Raw genomic sequence first — 19,266 nt, 5'->3', positions numbered from 1 at the left:
CACACTCATGTTGTGTCACACACAGACCATAAATACATGCTACACATTCATGTTGTGTCACACACAGAACATAAATACATGCTACACACTCATGTTGTGTCACATACAGAACATAAATACATGCTACACATTCATGCTGCGTCACACACCGACCATAAATGCATGCTACACACTCATGTTGTGTCACACACAGACCATAAATACATGCTACACATTCATGTTGCGTCACACACAGACCATAAATACATGCTACGCATTCATGGTGTGTCACACACATAACATAAAATACATGCTACACATTCGTGTTGCGTCACACACAGACCAAAAATACATGCTACACATTCATGTTGTGTCACACACAGACCATTAAAGACATGCTACACACTCATGTTGTGTCACACACAGGCCATTAAAGACATGCTACACACTCATGTTGTGTCACACACAGACCATTAAGGACATGCTACACACTCATGTTGCGTCACACACAGACTATAAATACATGCTACACATTCATGTTGTGTCACACACAGACCATAAATACATGCTACACATTCATGTTCTGTCACACACAGACCATAAATACATGTTACACATCCATGTTGTGTCACACACAGACCATAAATACATGCTACACATTCATGTTGTGTCACACACAGACCATAAATACATGCTACACATTCATGTTGTGTCACACACAGACCATAAATACATGCTACACATTCATGTTGCGTCACACACAGACCATAAATACATGCTACACATTCATGTTGTGTCACACACAGACCATAAATACATGCTACACATTCATGTTGTGTCACACACAGACCATAAATACATGCTACACATTCATGTTGCGTCACACACAGACCATAAATACATGCTACACATTCATGTTGCGTCACACACAGACCATAAATACATGCTACACATTCATGTTGTGTCACACACAGACCATAAATACATGCTACACATTCATGTTGCGTCACACACAGACCATTAAAGACATGCTACACACTCATGTTGTGTCACACACAGACCATAAATACATGCTACACATTCATGTTGTGTCACACACAGAACATAAATACATGCTACACACTCATGTTGTGTCACATACAGAACATAAATACATGCTACACATTCATGCTGCGTCACACACCGACCATAAATGCATGCTACACACTCATGTTGTGTCACACACAGACCATAAATACATGCTACACATTCATGTTGCGTCACACACAGACCATAAATACATGCTACGCATTCATGTTGTGTCACACACATAACATAAAATACATGCTACACATTCGTGTTGCGTCACACACAGACCAAAAATACATGCTACACATTCATGTTGTGTCACACACAGACCATTAAAGACATGCTACACACTCATGTTGTGTTACACACAGGCCATTAAAGACATGCTACACACTCCTGTTGTGTCACACACAGACCATTAAGGACATGCTACACATTCATGTTGTGTCACACACAGACCATTAAGGACATGCTACACACTCATGTTGTGTCACACACAGACCATAAATACATGCTACACATTCATGTTGTGTCACACACAGACCATAAATACATGCTACACATTCATGTGTCACACACAGACCATAAATACATGCTACACACTCATGTTGTGTCACACACAGACCATAAATACATGCTACACATTCATGTTGCGTCACACACAGACCATTAAAGACATGCTACACACTCATGTTGTGTCACACACAGACCATAAATACATGCTACACATTCATGTTGTGTCACACACAGAACATAAATACATGCTACACACTCATGTTGTGTCACATACAGAACATAAATACATGCTACACATTCATGCTGCGTCACACACCGACCATAAATGCATGCTACACACTCATGTTGTGTCACACACAGACCATAAATACATGCTACACATTCATGTTGCGTCACACACAGACCATAAATACATGCTACGCATTCATGTTGCGTCACACACAGACCATAAATACATGCTACACATTCATGCTGCGTCACACACCGACCATAAATGCATGCTACACACTCATGTTGTGTCACACACAGACCATAAATACATGCTACACATTCATGTTGCGTCACACACAGACCATAAATACATGCTACGCATTCATGTTGCGTCACACACAGACCATAAATACATGCTACGCATTCATGTTGTGTCACACACAGAACATAAAATACATGCTACACATTCGTGTTGCGTCACACACAGACCAAAAATACATGCTACACATTCATGTTGTGTCACACACAGACCATTAAAGACATGCTACACACTCATGTTGTGTCACACACAGGCCATTAAAGACATGCTACACACTCCTGTTGTGTCACACACAGACCATTAAGGACATGCTACACACTCATGTTGCGTCACACACAGACTATAAATACATGCTACACATTCATGTTGTGTCACACACAGACCATAAATACATGCTACACATTCATGTTCTGTCACACACAGACCATAAATACATGTTACACATCCATGTTGTGTCACACACAGACCATAAATACATGCTACACATTCATGTTGTGTCACACACAGACCATAAATACATGCTACACATTCATGTTGTGTCACACACAGACCATAAATACATGCTACACATTCATGTTGTGTCACACACAGACCATAAATACATGCTACACATTCATGTTGTGTCACACACAGACCATAAATACATGCTACACATTCATGTTGTGTCACACACAGACCATAAATACATGCTACACATTCATGTTGTGTCACACACAGACCATAAATACATGCTACACATTCATGTTGCGTCACACACAGACCATAAATACATGCTACACATTCATGTTGTGTCACACACAGATCATAAATACATGCTTGTGGCAAATGCAAGAAACACAGCGTTGTTTCTCTCAGGTCTTTATTGTAAGACTGCCAACATGAGAATGTACAATAATACAAAATATGCACTTTTATAGTGTGCCCAAGAAGACACACAAACCACACCCATTCTGCTGAGTGTGAGCATGGTCCTAGTGCCCGCCACATGCTACACATTCATGCTGCGTCACACACCGACCATAAATGCATGCTACACACTCATGTTGTGTCACACACAGACCATAAATACATGCTACACATTCATGTTGTGTCACACACAGACCATAAATACATGCTACGCATTCATGTTGTGTCACACACATAACATAAAATACATGCTACACACTCATGTTGTGTCACACACAGAACATAAAATACATGTTACACATTCGTGTTGCGTCACACACAGACCAAAAATACATGCTACACATTCATGTTGTGTCACACACAGAACATAAATACATGCTACACACTCATGTTGTGTCACACACAGACCATAAATACATGCTACACATCATGTTGTGTCACACACAGACCATAAATACATGCTACACACTCATGTTGTCACACACAGAAAATAAAATACATGTTACACATTCGTGTTGCGTCACACACAGAACATAAAATACATGCTACACACTCATGTTGTGTCACACACAGACCATAAATACATGCTACACATTCATGTTGCGTCACACACAGACCATAAATACATGCTACACATTCATGTTGTGTCACACACAGACCATAAATACATGCTACACACTCATGTTGTGTCACACACAGAACATAAAATACATGCTACACACTCATGTTGTGTCACACACAGACCATAAATACATGCTACACATTCATGTTGTGTCACATACAGACCATAAATACATGCTACACATTCATGTTGTGTCACACACAGACCATAAATACATGCTACACACTCATGTTGTGTCACACACAGAACATAAAATACATGCTACACACTCATGTTGTGTCACACACAGACCATAAATACATGCTACACATTCATGTTGTGTCACACACAGACCATAAATACATGCTACACATTCATGTTGTGTCACACACAGACCATAAATACATGCTACGCATTCATGTTGTGTCACACACATAACATAAAATACATGCTACACACTCATGTTGTGTCACACACAGAACATAAAATACATGTTACACATTCGTGTTGCGTCACACACAGACCAAAAATACATGCTACACATTCATGTTGTGTCACACACAGAACATAAATACATGCTACACACTCATGTTGTGTCACACACAGACCATAAATACATGCTACACATCATGTTGTGTCACACACAGACCATAAATACATGCTACACACTCATGTTGTCACACACAGAAAATAAAATACATGTTACACATTCGTGTTGCGTCACACACAGAACATAAAATACATGCTACACACTCATGTTGTGTCACACACAGACCATAAATACATGCTACACATTCATGTTGCGTCACACACAGACCATAAATACATGCTACACATTCATGTTGTGTCACACACAGACCATAAATACATGCTACACACTCATGTTGTGTCACACACAGAACATAAAATACATGCTACACACTCATGTTGTGTCACACACAGACCATAAATACATGCTACACATTCATGTTGTGTCACATACAGACCATAAATACATGCTACACATTCATGTTGTGTCACACACAGACCATAAATACATGCTACACACTTATGTTGTGTCACGCACAGAACATAAATACATGCTACACACTCATGTTGTGTCACACACAGACCATAAATACATGCTACACATTCATGTTGTGTCACATACAGACCATAAATACATGCTACACATTCATGTTGTGTCACACACAGACCATAAATACATGCTACACACTTATGTTGTGTCACGCACAGAACATAAATACATGCTACACACTCATGTTGTGTCACACACAGACCATAAATACATGCTACACATTCATGTTGCGTCACACAGACCATAAATACATGCTACACATTCATGTTGCGTCACGCAGACCATAAATACATGCTACACATTCATGTTGTGTCACACACAGACCATAAATACATGCTACACACTCATGTTGTGTCACACACAGACCATAAATACATGCTACACACTCATGTTGTGTCACACACAGACCATACAATAAGTGGTACACAATAACATCCATGTTGCACTACACTAGTGTATTGTTGTATTCATGTGTGTGGGCAGATTGATGGAACCTTCAAAGTGAACACACCCGCCGTGTTGCTAGGCTACAGCAAGGAGCGTAGCCATGGCAACAATGGCGCCTATGACAACCTGCGGAGCCTCTGTGAGGGAGCCTTCATCACACTCTTCATCACCATCGAGCCTCAACTGCTACCTGGGGAGTCCATCAGGGAGAAGGTCTCACACCAGGAAGTAGTTTAGATGCGGCTAGCATGATCACACCAGGAAGTAGTTTAGATGCAGCTAGCATGGTCACACCAGGAAGTAGTTTAGATGCAGCTAGCATGATCACACCAGGAAGTAGTTTAGATGCAGCTAGCATGGTCACATCAGGAAGTAGTTTAGATGCGGCTAGCATGATCACACCAGGATGTAGTTTAGATGCAGCTAGCATGATCACACCAGGAAGTAGTATAGATGCAGCTAGCATGGTCACACCAGGAAGTAGTTTAGATGCAGCTAGCATGGTCACACCAGGAAGTAGTTTAGATACAGCTAGCATGGTCACACCAGGAAGTAGTTTAGATGCAGCTAGCATGGTCACATCAGGAAGTAGTTTAGATGCAGCTAGCATGGTCACACCAGGAAGTAGTTTAGATGCAGCTAGCATGGTCACACCAGGAAGTAGTTTAGATGCAGCTAGCATGGTCACACCAGGAAGTAGTTTAGATGCAGCTAGCATGGTCACACCAGGAAGTAGTTTAGATGCAGCTAGCATGGTCACACCAGGAAGTAGTTTAGATGCAGCTAGCATGATCACACCAGGAAGTAGTTTAGATGCAGCTAGCATGGTCACACCAGGAAGTAGTTTAGATGCAGCTAGCATGGTCACACCAGGAAGTAGTTTAGATGCAGCTAGCATGATCACACCAGGAAGTAGTTTAGATGCAGCTAGCATGGTCACACCAGGAAGTAGTTTAGATGCAGCTAGCATGGTCACACCAGGAAGTAGTTTAGATGCAGGTAGCATGGTCACACCAGGAAGTAGTTTAGATGCAGCTAGCATGATCACACCAGGAAGTAGTTTAGATGCAGCTAGCATGATCACACCAGGAAGTAGTTTAGATGCATGGCATAGAGTTCCTTCCTGTCTTCTTTGCATGATTGTCTTTCACTGCAAGGGACAATACATACTTAAGTAGTACACTACTTTACTGTACTATACTACAGGAATACACACTAGTGTATTGTGTACTATACTACAGGAGTACACACTAGTGTATTGTGTACTATACTACAGGAGTACACACTAGTGTATTGTGTACTATACTACAGGAGTACAAACTAGTGTATAGTGTAGTATACTACAGGAGTACACTCCAATGTATTGTGTAGTATACTACAGGAGTACACTCTAATGTATTGTGTACTATACTACAGGAGTACACTCTAATGTATTGTGTACTATACTACAGGAGTACACACTAATGTATTGTGTACTATACTACAGCAGTACACGCTAATGTATTGTGTACTATACTACAGGAGTACACACTAATGTATTGTGTACTATACAACAGGAGTACACACTAGTGTATTGTGTACTATACTACAGGAGTACACACTAGTGTATTGTGTACTATACTACAGCAGTACACTCTAATGTATTGTGTACTATACTAAGGAGTACACACTAATGTATTGTGTATTATACTACAGGAGTACACACTAGTGTATTGTGTACTATACTACAGGAGTACACACTAGTGTATTGTGTACTATACTACAGCAGTACACACTTGTGTATTGTGTACTATACTACAGCAGTACACTCTAATGTATTGTGTACTATACTAAGGAGTACACACTAATGTATTGTGTATTATACTACAGGAGTACACACTAGTGTATTGTGTACTATACTACAGGAGTACACACTAGTGTATTGTGTACTATACTACAGCAGTACACACTTTTGTATTGTGTACTATACTACAGCAGTACACTCTAATGTATTGTGTACTATACTAAGGAGTACACACTAATGTATTGTGTATTATACTACAGGAGTACACACTAGTGTATTGTGTACTATACTACAGGAGTACACACTAGTGTATTGTGTACTATACTACAGCAGTACACTCTAATGTATTGTGTACTATACTACAGGAGTACACACTAGTGTATTATGTACTATACTACAGCAGTACACGCTAATGTATTGTGTACTATACTAAGGAGTACACACTAATGTATTGTGTACTATACTACAGGAGTACACACTAGTGTATCGTGTACTATACTACAGCAGTACACTCTAATGTATTGTGTACTATACTAAGGAGTACACACTAATGTATTGTGTATTATACTACAGGAGTACACACTAGTGTATTGTGTACTATACTACAGGAGTACACACTAGTGTATTGTGTACTATACTACAGCAGTACACACTTGTGTATTGTGTACTATACTACAGCAGTACACTCTAATGTATTGTGTACTATACTAAGGAGTACACACTAATGTATTGTGTATTATACTACAGGAGTACACACTAGTGTATTGTGTACTATACTACAGGAGTACACACTAGTGTATTGTGTACTATACTACAGCAGTACACTCTAATGTATTGTGTACTATACTACAGGAGTACACACTAGTGTATTATGTACTATACTACAGCAGTACACGCTAATGTATTGTGTACTATACTAAGGAGTACACACTAATGTATTGTGTACTATACTACAGGAGTACACACTAGTGTATCGTGTACTATACTACAGCAGTACACACTAGTGTATTGTGTACTATACTACAGGAGTACACACAAATGTATTGTGTACTATACTACAGCAGTACACACTTGTGTATTGTGTACTATACTACAGGAGTACACACGAGTGTATTGTTAGTGTCTTGTAGTTCAGCTGGAAAAGCAATTTTAGTAAACACTACTGTGTGTGTAGCTTTTATGCTAATAAGCTATGTTTGTCTCTGACAGAGTGTGTGTATCCAAGAAGTACTATTGTGTACTTTTGACATATACACTGTAACTGTGTACTTGTCCAGTGTAATAATATATGTCATGTATCACATACAACTATGTAACATTAAGGAGTGGGACACAAACATTAGCAACACTAGCATAGCTATTTGCTCTACACGCTAACATTACATTTTAACATCATGCTAGGTTAGCAACATTAGCATAGCTATGTGAGCTACACGCTAACATTACATTTTAACATCATGCTAGGTTAGCAACATTAGCATAGCTATGTGAGCTACACGCTAACATTACATTTTAACATCATGCTAAGTTAGCAAAATTAGCATAGCTAGGAGAGCTACATGCTAATATTACGTTCTAACATCATGCTAAGTTAGCAATATTAACAATACATTTTAACATCATGCTGGAACAGCAACATTAGCATAGCAATGTGAGCTACATGCAAAAATTACATTTTATCATGCTAAGTTAGCAAAATTAGCATAGTTATGTGAGCTAAATGCTAACGTTACGTTCTAACATCATGCCTAGTTAGCAACATTAACATAATTATATGAGCTACGTGCTAACATTACATTCTAACATCATGCTAGGTTAGCAATGTTAACATAGTTATATGAGCTATGTGCTAACAATACATTTTAACATCATGCTAGATTAGCAAAACTAGCATAGCTGGGTGAGCTAAATGCTAACATTACATTTGAACATCATGTTAGAACAGCAACATTAGCATAGATATGTGAGCTACATGCTAGCATTACATTTAAAAATGCTAGGTTAGCATATTCCCTGAAGAAAAACAACTCCCCCCTCTGTCACTGACAAAAAGAGCTCTATTTGAAAATGTGTAGCGAAGCCTTGTCAGTCCTAAAAACCATGAAGTGAAAGGTTGTAGAAAGTGCTTAGATGTTATTGTTGCATCATTTGCTACATGTTGTCCCTTGTGTCTTTCATCTCTGCCGTGTTCCTGTGCATGTTGTAGATCAAGGAACTGAAGGTAACAGCATGCCACACACACACACACACACACACACACGCACACGCACATGCTGACCCCCCCCCCCCCCCCTGCTGCAGTTGGACAGCCAGGAGGACGAGGGTCTGCTGCAGGCGTCAGAGAGGTTTGAGAGGCTGGCACAGAGCGAGTTCCCAGGCAGAGTCTGCACCACCACCGTCATAGACCTCAATGGCAAGACCGTCTTCATCAGCAGGTACCTGCGCCCCCTCAACCCCCCCCAGGAACTGCTGGACGCCTTCCCGGACAACCCTGCTGCGGCCGCCGTGAGTCATGTGACCTCTTCTCCTACACACTGTCCTAAACATTGTCCTCTCACGTCCTAAACATTGTCCTCACATGTCCTAAACATTGTCCTCTCACGTCCTAAACATTGTCCTCTCACGTCCTAAACATTGTCCTCTCACGTCCTAAACGTTGTCCTCACACGTCCTAAACATTGTCCTCTCACGTCCTAAACATTGTCCTCTCACGTCTTAAACATTGTCCTCTAACATCCTAAACATTGTCCTCTCACGTCCTAAACATTGTCCTCTCACGTCCTAAACATTGTCCTCTCACGTCCTAAACATTGTCCTCACACGTCCTAAACGTTGTCGTCACACGTCCTAAACGTTGTCCTCACACGTCCTAAACATTGTCCTCTCACGTCCTAAACATTGTCCTCACACGTCCTAAACATTGTCCTCACACGTCTTAAACGTTGTCCTCACACGTCCTAAACGTTGTCCTCACACGCCCTAAGCGTTGTCCTCTCACGTCCTAAACGTTGTCCTCACACGTCCTAAACATTGTCCTCACACATCCTAAACATTGTCCTCTCACGTCCTAAACATTGTCCTCTCACGTCCTAAACGTTGTCCTCTCACGTCCTAAACATTGTCCTCACACGTCCTAAACATTGTCCTCTCACGTCCTAAACGTTGTCGTCACACATCCTAAACATTGTCCTCCTCACACGTCCTAAGCATTCTCCTCACACGTCCTAAACATTGTCCTCTCACGTCCTAAACGTTGTCCTCTCACGTCCTAAACGTTGTCCTCACACGTCCTAAACCTTGTCCTCTCACGTCCTAAATATTGTCCTCTCACGTCCTAAACATTGTCTTCACACGTCCTAAACGTTGTCCTCTCACGTCCTAAACGTTGTCCTCTCACGTCCTAAACGTTGTCCTCTCACGTCCTAAACATTGTCCTCACACATCCTAAACATTGTCCTCTCACGTCCTAAACGTTGTCTTCACACGTCCTAAACATTGTCCTCACACGTCCTAAACGTTGTCCTCTCACGTCCTAAACGTTGTCCTCTCACGTCCTAAACGTTGTCCTCTCACGTCCTAAACATTGTCCTCACACATCCTAAACATTGTCCTCTCACGTCCTAAACGTTGTCGTCACACGTCCTAAACATTGTCCTCTCACGTCCTAAACATTGTCCTCACACATCCTAAACGTTGTCTTCACACATCCTAAACATTGTCCTCTCACGTCCTAAACATTGTCCTCACACGTCCTAAACATTGTCCTCACACGTCCTAAACGTTGTCTTCACACATCTTAAACGTTGTCCTCTCACGTCTTAAACGTCGTCCTCTCACGTCCTAAACGTCGTCGTCACACATCCTAAACGTTGTCCTCTCACGTCCTAAACGTTGTCCTCTCACGTCCTAAACGTTGTCCTCACACATCCTAAACATTGTCCTCTCACGTCCTAAACATTGTCCTCTCACGTCCTAAACATTGTCTTCACACGTCCTAAACATTGTCCTCTCACGTCCTAAGCATTGTCCTCTCACGTCCTAAACGTTGTCCTCACACGTCCTAAACGTTGTCCTCACACGTCCTAAACGTTGTCCTCTCACGTCCTAAACATTGTCCTCACACATCCTAAACATTGTCCTCTCACGTCCTAAACATTGTCCTCTCACGTCCTAAACATTGTCCTCTCACGTCCTAAACATTGTCCTCTCACGTCCTAAACATTGTCCTCTCACGTCCTAAACATTGTCCTCTCACGTCCTAAACGTTGTCCTCTCACGTCCTAAACGTTGTCCTCTCACGTCCTAAACGTCGTCCTCTCACGTCCTAAACGTCGTCGTCACACGTCCTAAACGTTGTCGTCACACATCCTAAACATTGTCCTCTCACGTCCTAAACATTGTCCTCTCACGTCTTAAACATTGTCCTCTCACGTCCTAAACGTCGTCCTCTCACATCCTAAACATTGTCCTCTCACGTCCTAAACATTGTCCTCTCACGTCCTAAACATTGTCCTATCACGTCCTAAACATTGTCCTCACACGTCCTAAACATTGTCCTCTCACGTCCTAAACATTGTCCTCTCACGTCCTAAACATTGTCCTATCACGTCCTAAACATTGTCCTCTCACGTCCTAAACATTGTCCTCTCACGTCCTAAACATTGTCCTATCACGTCCTAAACATTGTCCTATCACGTCCTAAACATTGTCCTCTCACGCAGGCTCAAGTGGCTCGCTTTGTGTCGCTCATCCCTTCTCTGCCAGACAGAGTCTCCTTTGCTGCCATCTGTGACCTGTGGAGCACCTGTGATGTGAGTACACTAACTAGTAGTCAGGAAGTACACTCACCAGGATAGGATAGGTCTTTATTGTCATTGCACAAGTACAACTAAACACTAACTAGTAGTCATGGAAGTATTATCTACTGTCTACTAACCACTAATTACTAGTAGTCATGTATACTGTCATGTAAGTGTATTCAGCATTAATTAGTAGTCATGTGCACTTTCATTAAGTATACTCAATGCTAACTAGTAGTCATGTAAGTATTCTGACTACTTACCATGACTATTAGTTGTGTATCATGTCATGTAAGTATACTCACTACTAACCAGTAGTCGTGTAAGTAGTGTCTACTAATCACTACTAACTAGTAGTCACGTATACACCATGTAAACATACTCACTACTAATGTAAGTATGGACTACTAACTAGTAGGCATGTAAGTCTTGTAAGTACACTCACTGCTAAGTAGTAGTCATGTATACATAATATAAGTATACTCACTACTAAGTAGTAGTAATGTAATTATTATGACTACTACTAACTATTAGACTTTTTTTTTACTGCCATGTAAGTATATTCACTACCAATTAGTAGTAATGTAAGCATACTCAGCACTAACTGCCACTAACTTGTAGCAATGTAAGTATTCTGACTACTTACCACTACTAATTAGTAGTCATGTATACTGGCATGTAAGTATACCCACTACTAGTAGTCATGTAAGTATTGACTACTAAGTAGTAGTTATTTATATTGTCATGTAAGTATACTCATTACTAACTGGTAGCCATGTGCACTTTCATTAAGTATGAGCACTACTAACTAGTAATCATGTAAGTGTACTCATCACTAACTGCTACTAACTAGTAGCCATGTAAGTATGCTGACTACTTACCACTTCTGTTTAGTAGTCATGTATAATGGCATGTAAGTATACCCACTACTAGTAGTCATGTAAGTATTGACTACTAAATAGTAGTCAAGTAAGCATTGACTACCAACACTACTAACTAGTAGTTATGTACACTGTCATGTAAGTATACTCATTACTAACTAGCAGTCATGTGAACTTTCATTAATTTACTCACTACTAACTAGTAGTCAAGAACATATGTCTACTAACCACTACTTACTAGTAGTCATGTCTACCGTCATGGAAGTATATTCACCATTAACTAGTAGTCATGTGCACGTTCATTAAGTATACTCAATACTAACTAGTAGTCATGGAAGTAGACTCACCACTAACAAGTAGTCATGGAAGTATAATGTCTACTAACCACTACTTACTAGTAGTCATGTATACTGTCATGTAAGTGTATTCACCATTAATTAGTAGTTATGCGCACTTTCATTAAGTATACTCAATACTAGCTAGTAGTCATGTAAGTATTCTGACTACTTACCATGACTAAGTAGTAGTTGTGTATCACGTCATGTAAGTATACTCACTACTAACCAGTAGTCGGGTAAGTAGTGTATACTAATCACTACTAACTAGTAGTCACATATACACCATGTAAATATACTCACTACTAATGTAAGTATTGACTACTAACTAGTAGGCATGTATACGTCTTGTAAGTACACTCATTGCTAACTAGTAGTTATGTATACATAATGTAAGTATACTCACTACTAACTAGTAGTAATGTAAGTATTATGACTACTACTAATTAGTAGACTTTATACTGCCATGCAAGTATACTCACTACTAATTAGTAGTAATGTAAGTATACTCAGCACTAACTGCCACTAACTAGTAGCAATGTAAGTATTCTGACTACTTACCACTACTAATTAGTAGTCATGTATACTGGCATGCAAGTATACCCACTACTAGTAGTCATGTAAGTATACTCATCACTAACTGGTAGCCATGTGCACTTTCATTAAGTTTGATCACTACTAACTAGTATTCATGTAAGTATACTCATTACTAACTGCTACTAACTAGTAGGCATGTAAGTATGCTGACTACTTACCACTACTAACTAGTAGGCATGTTTAATGGCATGTAAGTATACCGACTAATAATAGTCATGTAAGTATTGACTACTAATACTACTAACTAGCAGTTATGTACACTGTCATGTAAGTATACTCATTACTAACTAGCAGCCATGTGAACTTTCATTAATTTACTCACTACTAACTAGTAGTCATGGAAGTATTCAGTCTACTAACCACTACTTACAAGTCGTCATGTAAGTATATTCACCACTAACTAGTAGTCATGTGCACTTTCATTAAGTATACTCAATACTAGTAGTCATGGAAGTAGTCTCACCACTAACAAGTAGTCATGGAAGAATTATGTCTACTAACCACTACTTCCTAGTAGTCATGTATCCTGTCATGTAAGTGTATTCACCATTAATTAGTAGTCATGTGCACTTTCATTTAGTATACTCAATACTAACTAGTAGTCATGTAAGTATTCTGACTACTTACCATGACTAACTAGTAGTTGTGTATAATGTAATGTAAGTATATTCACTACTAACCAGTAGTCAGTAAGTAGTGTCTACTAATCACTGCTAACTAGGAGTCACAGATACACCATGTAAACATACTCACTACTAACTAGTAGTAATGTACGTATTGACTACTAACTAGTAGGCATGTATATGTCTTGTAAGTAGACTCACTGCTAACTATTGGTCATGGATACATAATATAAGTATACTCACTACTAACTAGTAGTAATGTAAGTATTCTGACTACTACTAAGTAGTAGACTTGTATACTGCCATGTAAGTATACTCACTACTAATTATGCTGACTACTTACCACTACTCACTAGTAGTCATGTACAGGTAAAAGCCAGTAAATTAGAATATTTTGAAAAACTTGATTTATTTCAGTAATTGCATTCAAAAGGTGTAACTTGTACATTATATTTATTCATTGCACACAGACTGATGCATTCAAATGTTTATTTCATTTAATTTTGATGATTTGAAGTGGCAACAAATGAAAATCCAAAATTCCGTGTGTCACAAAATTAGAATATTACTTAAGGCTAATACAAAAAAGGGATTTTTAGAAATGTTGGCCAACTGAAAAGTATGAAAATGAAAAATATGAGCATGTACAATACTCAATACTTGGTTGGAGCTCCTTTTGCCTCAATTACTGCGTTAATGCGGCGTGGCATGGAGTCGATGAGTTTCTGGCACTGCTCAGGTGTTATGAGAGCCCAGGTTGCTCTGATAGTGGCCTTCAACTCTTCTGCGTTTTTGGGTCTGGCATTCTGCATCTTCCTTTTCACAATACCCCACAGATTTTCTATGGGGCTAAGGTCAGGGGAGTTGGCGGGCCAATTTAGAACAGAAATACCATGGTCCGTAAACCAGGCACGGGTAGATTTTGCGCTGTGTGCAGGCGCCAAGTCCTGTTGGAACTTGAAATCTCCATCTCCATAGAGCAGGTCAGCAGCAGGAAGCATGAAGTGCTCTAAAACTTGCTGGTAGACGGCTGCGTTGACCCTGGATCTCAGGAAACAGAGTGGACCGACACCAGCAGATGACATGGCACCCCAAACCATCACCCAACCATGCAAATTTTGCATTTCCTTTGGAAATCGAGGTCCCAGAGTCTGGAGGAAGACAGGAGAGGCACAGGATCCACGTTGCCTGAAGTCTAGTGTAAAGTTTCCACCATCAGTGATGGTTTGGGGTGCCATGTCATCTGCTGGTGTCGGTCCACTCTGTTTCCTAAGATCCAGGGTCAACGCAGCCGTCTACCAGCAAGTTTTAGAGCACTTCATGCTTCCTGCTGCTGACCTGCTCTATGGAGATGGAGATTTCAAGTTCCAACAGGACTTGGCGCCTGCACACAGCGCAAAATCTACCCGTGCCTGGTTTACGGACCATGGTATTTCTGTTCTAAATTGGCCCGCCAACTCCCCTGACCTTAGCCCCATAGAAAATCTGTGGGGTATTGTGAAAAGGAAGATGCAGAATGCCAGACCCAAAAAGGCAGAAGAGTTGAAGGCCACTATCAGAGCAACCTGGGCTCTCATAACACCTGAGCAGTGCCAGAAACTCATCGACTCCATGCCACGCCGCATTAACGCAGTAATTGAGGCAAAAGGAGCTCCAACTAAGTATTGAGTATTGTACATGCTCATATTTTTCATTTTCATACTTTTCAGTTGGCCAACATTTCTAAAAATCCCTTTTTTGTATTAGCCTTAAGTAATATTCTAATTTTGTGACACACGGAATTTTGGATTTTCATTTGTTGCCACTTCAAATCATCAAAATTAAATGAAATAAACATTTGAATGCATCAGTCTGTGTGCAATGAATAAATATAATGTACAAGTTACACCTTTTGAATGCAATTACTGAAATAAATCAAGTTTTTCAAAATATTCTAATTTACTGGCTTTTACCTGTATAATGGCATGTAAGTATACCGACTACTAATAGTCATGTAAGTATTGACTACTAAATAGTAGTCATGTAGGCATTGACTACTAACACTACTAACTAGTAGTTATGTACACTGTCATGTAAGTATACTCATTACTAACTAGCAGCCATGTGCACTTTCATTAATTTATTAATTACTAACTACTAGTCATGTAAGTATTCAGACTACTAACTAGTAGTCATGTATGTCATGTCAGTATACTCACTAACTCGTAGTAATGTAAGTATTGTGACTAACTAGTAGTCATGTATACTGCCATGTAATAGTAAATATTAAATAGATGAAGTTATTAATAGTAACAACATGAGTACACACAGAGAGGAGAAGAAGAAGAGAATCAACAACATTACAATATGTATGTTCTTGCAGCAATTCCTGACGTTACTAGCAGGTGATGAGGAGGAACATGCTGTCTTGTTGTGCAACTACTTCCTCTTTCTGGGAAAGAAGGCGTGGCTTATCATCGGCAACGCCATTCCTGAGGTGTGTGTGTAGTTACACAACTGTGTTGTGTTTCTCTTCTCGCTATTGTACTCATGGTATTCATTGTGTGTCTGTCATATTCATTGTGTGTCTTTGTCGTATTCATTGTGTGCCTTTGTCGTATTCATTGTGTCTTTGTCGTATTCATTGTGTGTCTTTGTCGTATTCATTGTGTGTCTTTGTCATATTCGTTGTGTGTCTTTGTCGTATTCGTTGTGTGTCTTTGTCGTATTCATTGTGTGTCTTTGTCGGATTCATTGTGTGTCTTTGTCGTATTCATTGTCTGTCTTTGTGGTATTCATTGTCTTTGTCATATTCGTTGTGTGTCTGTCGTATTCATTGTGTGTCATTTTCGTATTCATTGTGTGTCTTTGTGGTATTCATTGTGTGTCATTTTCGTATTCATTGTGTGTCTTTGTCAGATTCATTGTGTGTCTTTGTCAGATTCATTGTGTGTCTTTGTCGTATTCATTGTGTGTCTTTGTCGTATTCATTGTGTGTCTTTGTCGTATTCCTTGTGTGTCTTTGTCGGATTCGTTGTCTGTCTTTGTCGGATTCATTGTGTGTCTTTGTCGTATTCATTGTCTGTCTTTGTGGTATTCATTGTCTTTGTCATATTCGTTGTGTGTCTGTCGGATTCATTGTGTGTCTTTGTCGTATTCATTGTCTGTCTTTGTGGTATTCATTGTCTTTGTCATATTCGTTGTGTGTCTGTCGTATTCATTGTGTGTCATTTTCGTATTCATTGTGTGTCTTTGTGGTATTCATTGTGTGTCATTTTCGTATTCATTGTGTGTCTTTGTCAGATTCATTGTGTGTCTTTGTCAGATTCATTGTGTGTCTTTGTCGTATTCATTGTGTGTCTTTGTCGTATTCCTTGTGTGTCTTTGTCGTATTCCTTGTGTGTCTTTGTCGGATTCGTTGTCTGTCTTTGTCGGATTCATTGTGTGTCTTTGTCGTATTCATTGTCTGTCTTTGTGGTATTCATTGTCTTTGTCATATTCGTTGTGTGTCTGTCGGATTCATTGTGTGTCTTTGTCGTATTCATTGTCTGTCTTTGTGGTATTCATTGTCTTTGTCATATTCGTTGTGTGTCTGTCGTATTGTGTGTCTTTGTCATATTCATTGTGTGTCTTTGTCGTATTCGTTTTCTGTCTTTGTCGTATTCCTTGTGTGTCTTTGTCGTATTCATTGTGTGTCTTGGTCATATTCGTTGTCCATCTTTGTCGTATTCATTGTGTGCCTTTGTCGTATTCATTGTGTCTTTGTCGTATTCATTGTGTGTCTTTGTCGTATTCGTTGTGTGTCTTTGTCATATTCGTTGTGTGTCTTTGTCGTATTCGTTGTGTGTCTTTGTCGTATTCATTGTGTGTCTTTGTCGGATTCATTGTGTGTCTTTGTCGTATTCATTGTCTGTCTTTGTGGTATTCATTGTCTTTGTCATATTCGTTGTGTGTCTGTCGTATTCATTGTGTGTCATTTTCGTATTCATTGTGTGTCTTTGTGGTATTCATTGTGTGTCATTTTCGTATTCATTGTGTGTCTTTGTCAGATTCATTGTGTGTCTTTGTCGTATTCATTGTGTGTCTTTGTCGTATTCATTGTGTGTCTTTGTCGTATTCATTGTGTGTCTTTGTCGTATTCCTTGTGTGTCTTTGTCGGATTCGTTGTCTGTCTTTGTCGGATTCATTGTGTGTCTTTGTCGTATTCATTGTCTGTCTTTGTGGTATTCATTGTCTTTGTCATATTCGTTGTGTGTCTGTCGGATTCATTGTGTGTCTTTGTCGTATTCATTGTCTGTCTTTGTGGTATTCATTGTCTTTGTCATATTCGTTGTGTGTCTGTCGTATTGTGTGTCTTTGTCATATTCATTGTGTGTCTTTGTCGTATTCGTTTTCTGTCTTTGTCGTATTCATTGTGTGTCTTTGTCGTATTCATTGTGTGTCTTGGTCATATTCGTTGTCCATCTTTGTTGTATTCATTGTGTGTCTTTGTCGTATTCATTGTGTGTCTTGGTCATATTCGTTGTCTGTCTTTGTCGTATTTGTTGTCTGTCTTTGTTATTCATTGTGTGTCTTTGTCATATTCATTGTGTGTCTTTGTGGTATTTGTTGTGTGTCTTTGTTGTAATCGTTGTGTCTTTGTCGTATTTGTTGTGTGTCTTTGGTGTTTACTGTACTGACAATGCTTATTGTGTGTGTGTGTAGGGTTGCAGTGCGTACGTGCTGACCCAGGAGGAGAGTGTGTACTACATGTGGAACCCCAGCAGTGGTCACTTCTATGGACAATATGATACTTTCTGTCCCCTGCAGGCTGTTGGCTGTTTGGTCTCTGCTGACAATGTAAACATCAACTTCATCTTGCATTACACCAACCTCACATCTACTATATACACATCTACACTATGTATGTATATACATATATATACATATATATATATATACAGGTAAAAGCCAGTAAATTAGAATATTTTGAAAAACTTGATTTATTTCAGTAATTGCATTCAAAAGGTGTAACTTGTACATTATATTTATTCATTGCACACAGACTGATGCATTCAAATGTTTATTTCATTTAATTTTGATGATTTGAAGTGGCAACAAATGAAAATCCAAAATTCCGTGTGTCACAAAATTAGAATATTACTT

General features: G+C 39.5%; 1 protein-coding gene across 6 annotated transcripts in view; it reads left to right on the top strand.

Moving 5' to 3' along the window:
• cc2d2a (coiled-coil and C2 domain containing 2A) overlaps positions 1 to 19,266 on the top strand; it is a 110,100-nt gene that overhangs the window by 79,054 nt on the left and 11,780 nt on the right. For 4 of the 6 annotated variants that reach the window (XM_061977493.2, XM_061977494.2, XM_061977496.2 and 1 more), the window contains 6 exons: positions 5,161 to 5,337; positions 9,114 to 9,128; positions 9,209 to 9,412; positions 11,629 to 11,718; positions 16,505 to 16,618; positions 18,826 to 18,960. In XM_061977493.2, coding sequence (XP_061833477.2) covers positions 5,161 to 5,337; positions 9,114 to 9,128; positions 9,209 to 9,412; positions 11,629 to 11,718; positions 16,505 to 16,618; positions 18,826 to 18,960 — 735 coding nt within the window. The remainder of the gene's footprint in view (positions 1 to 5,160; positions 5,338 to 9,113; positions 9,129 to 9,208; positions 9,413 to 11,628; positions 11,719 to 16,504; positions 16,619 to 18,825; positions 18,961 to 19,266) is intronic. The other 2 variants (XM_061977497.2, XM_061977495.2) reach the window with 1 other exon arrangement.

Source organism: Nerophis lumbriciformis, linkage group LG18 (genome assembly GCF_033978685.3).
Source record: "Nerophis lumbriciformis linkage group LG18, RoL_Nlum_v2.1, whole genome shotgun sequence".
Taxonomy (NCBI): Eukaryota; Metazoa; Chordata; class Actinopteri; order Syngnathiformes; family Syngnathidae; genus Nerophis; species Nerophis lumbriciformis.
The sequence above is the reverse complement of the archived record's forward strand: the minus strand, read 5'-3'. Positions and strand labels throughout refer to the sequence as shown.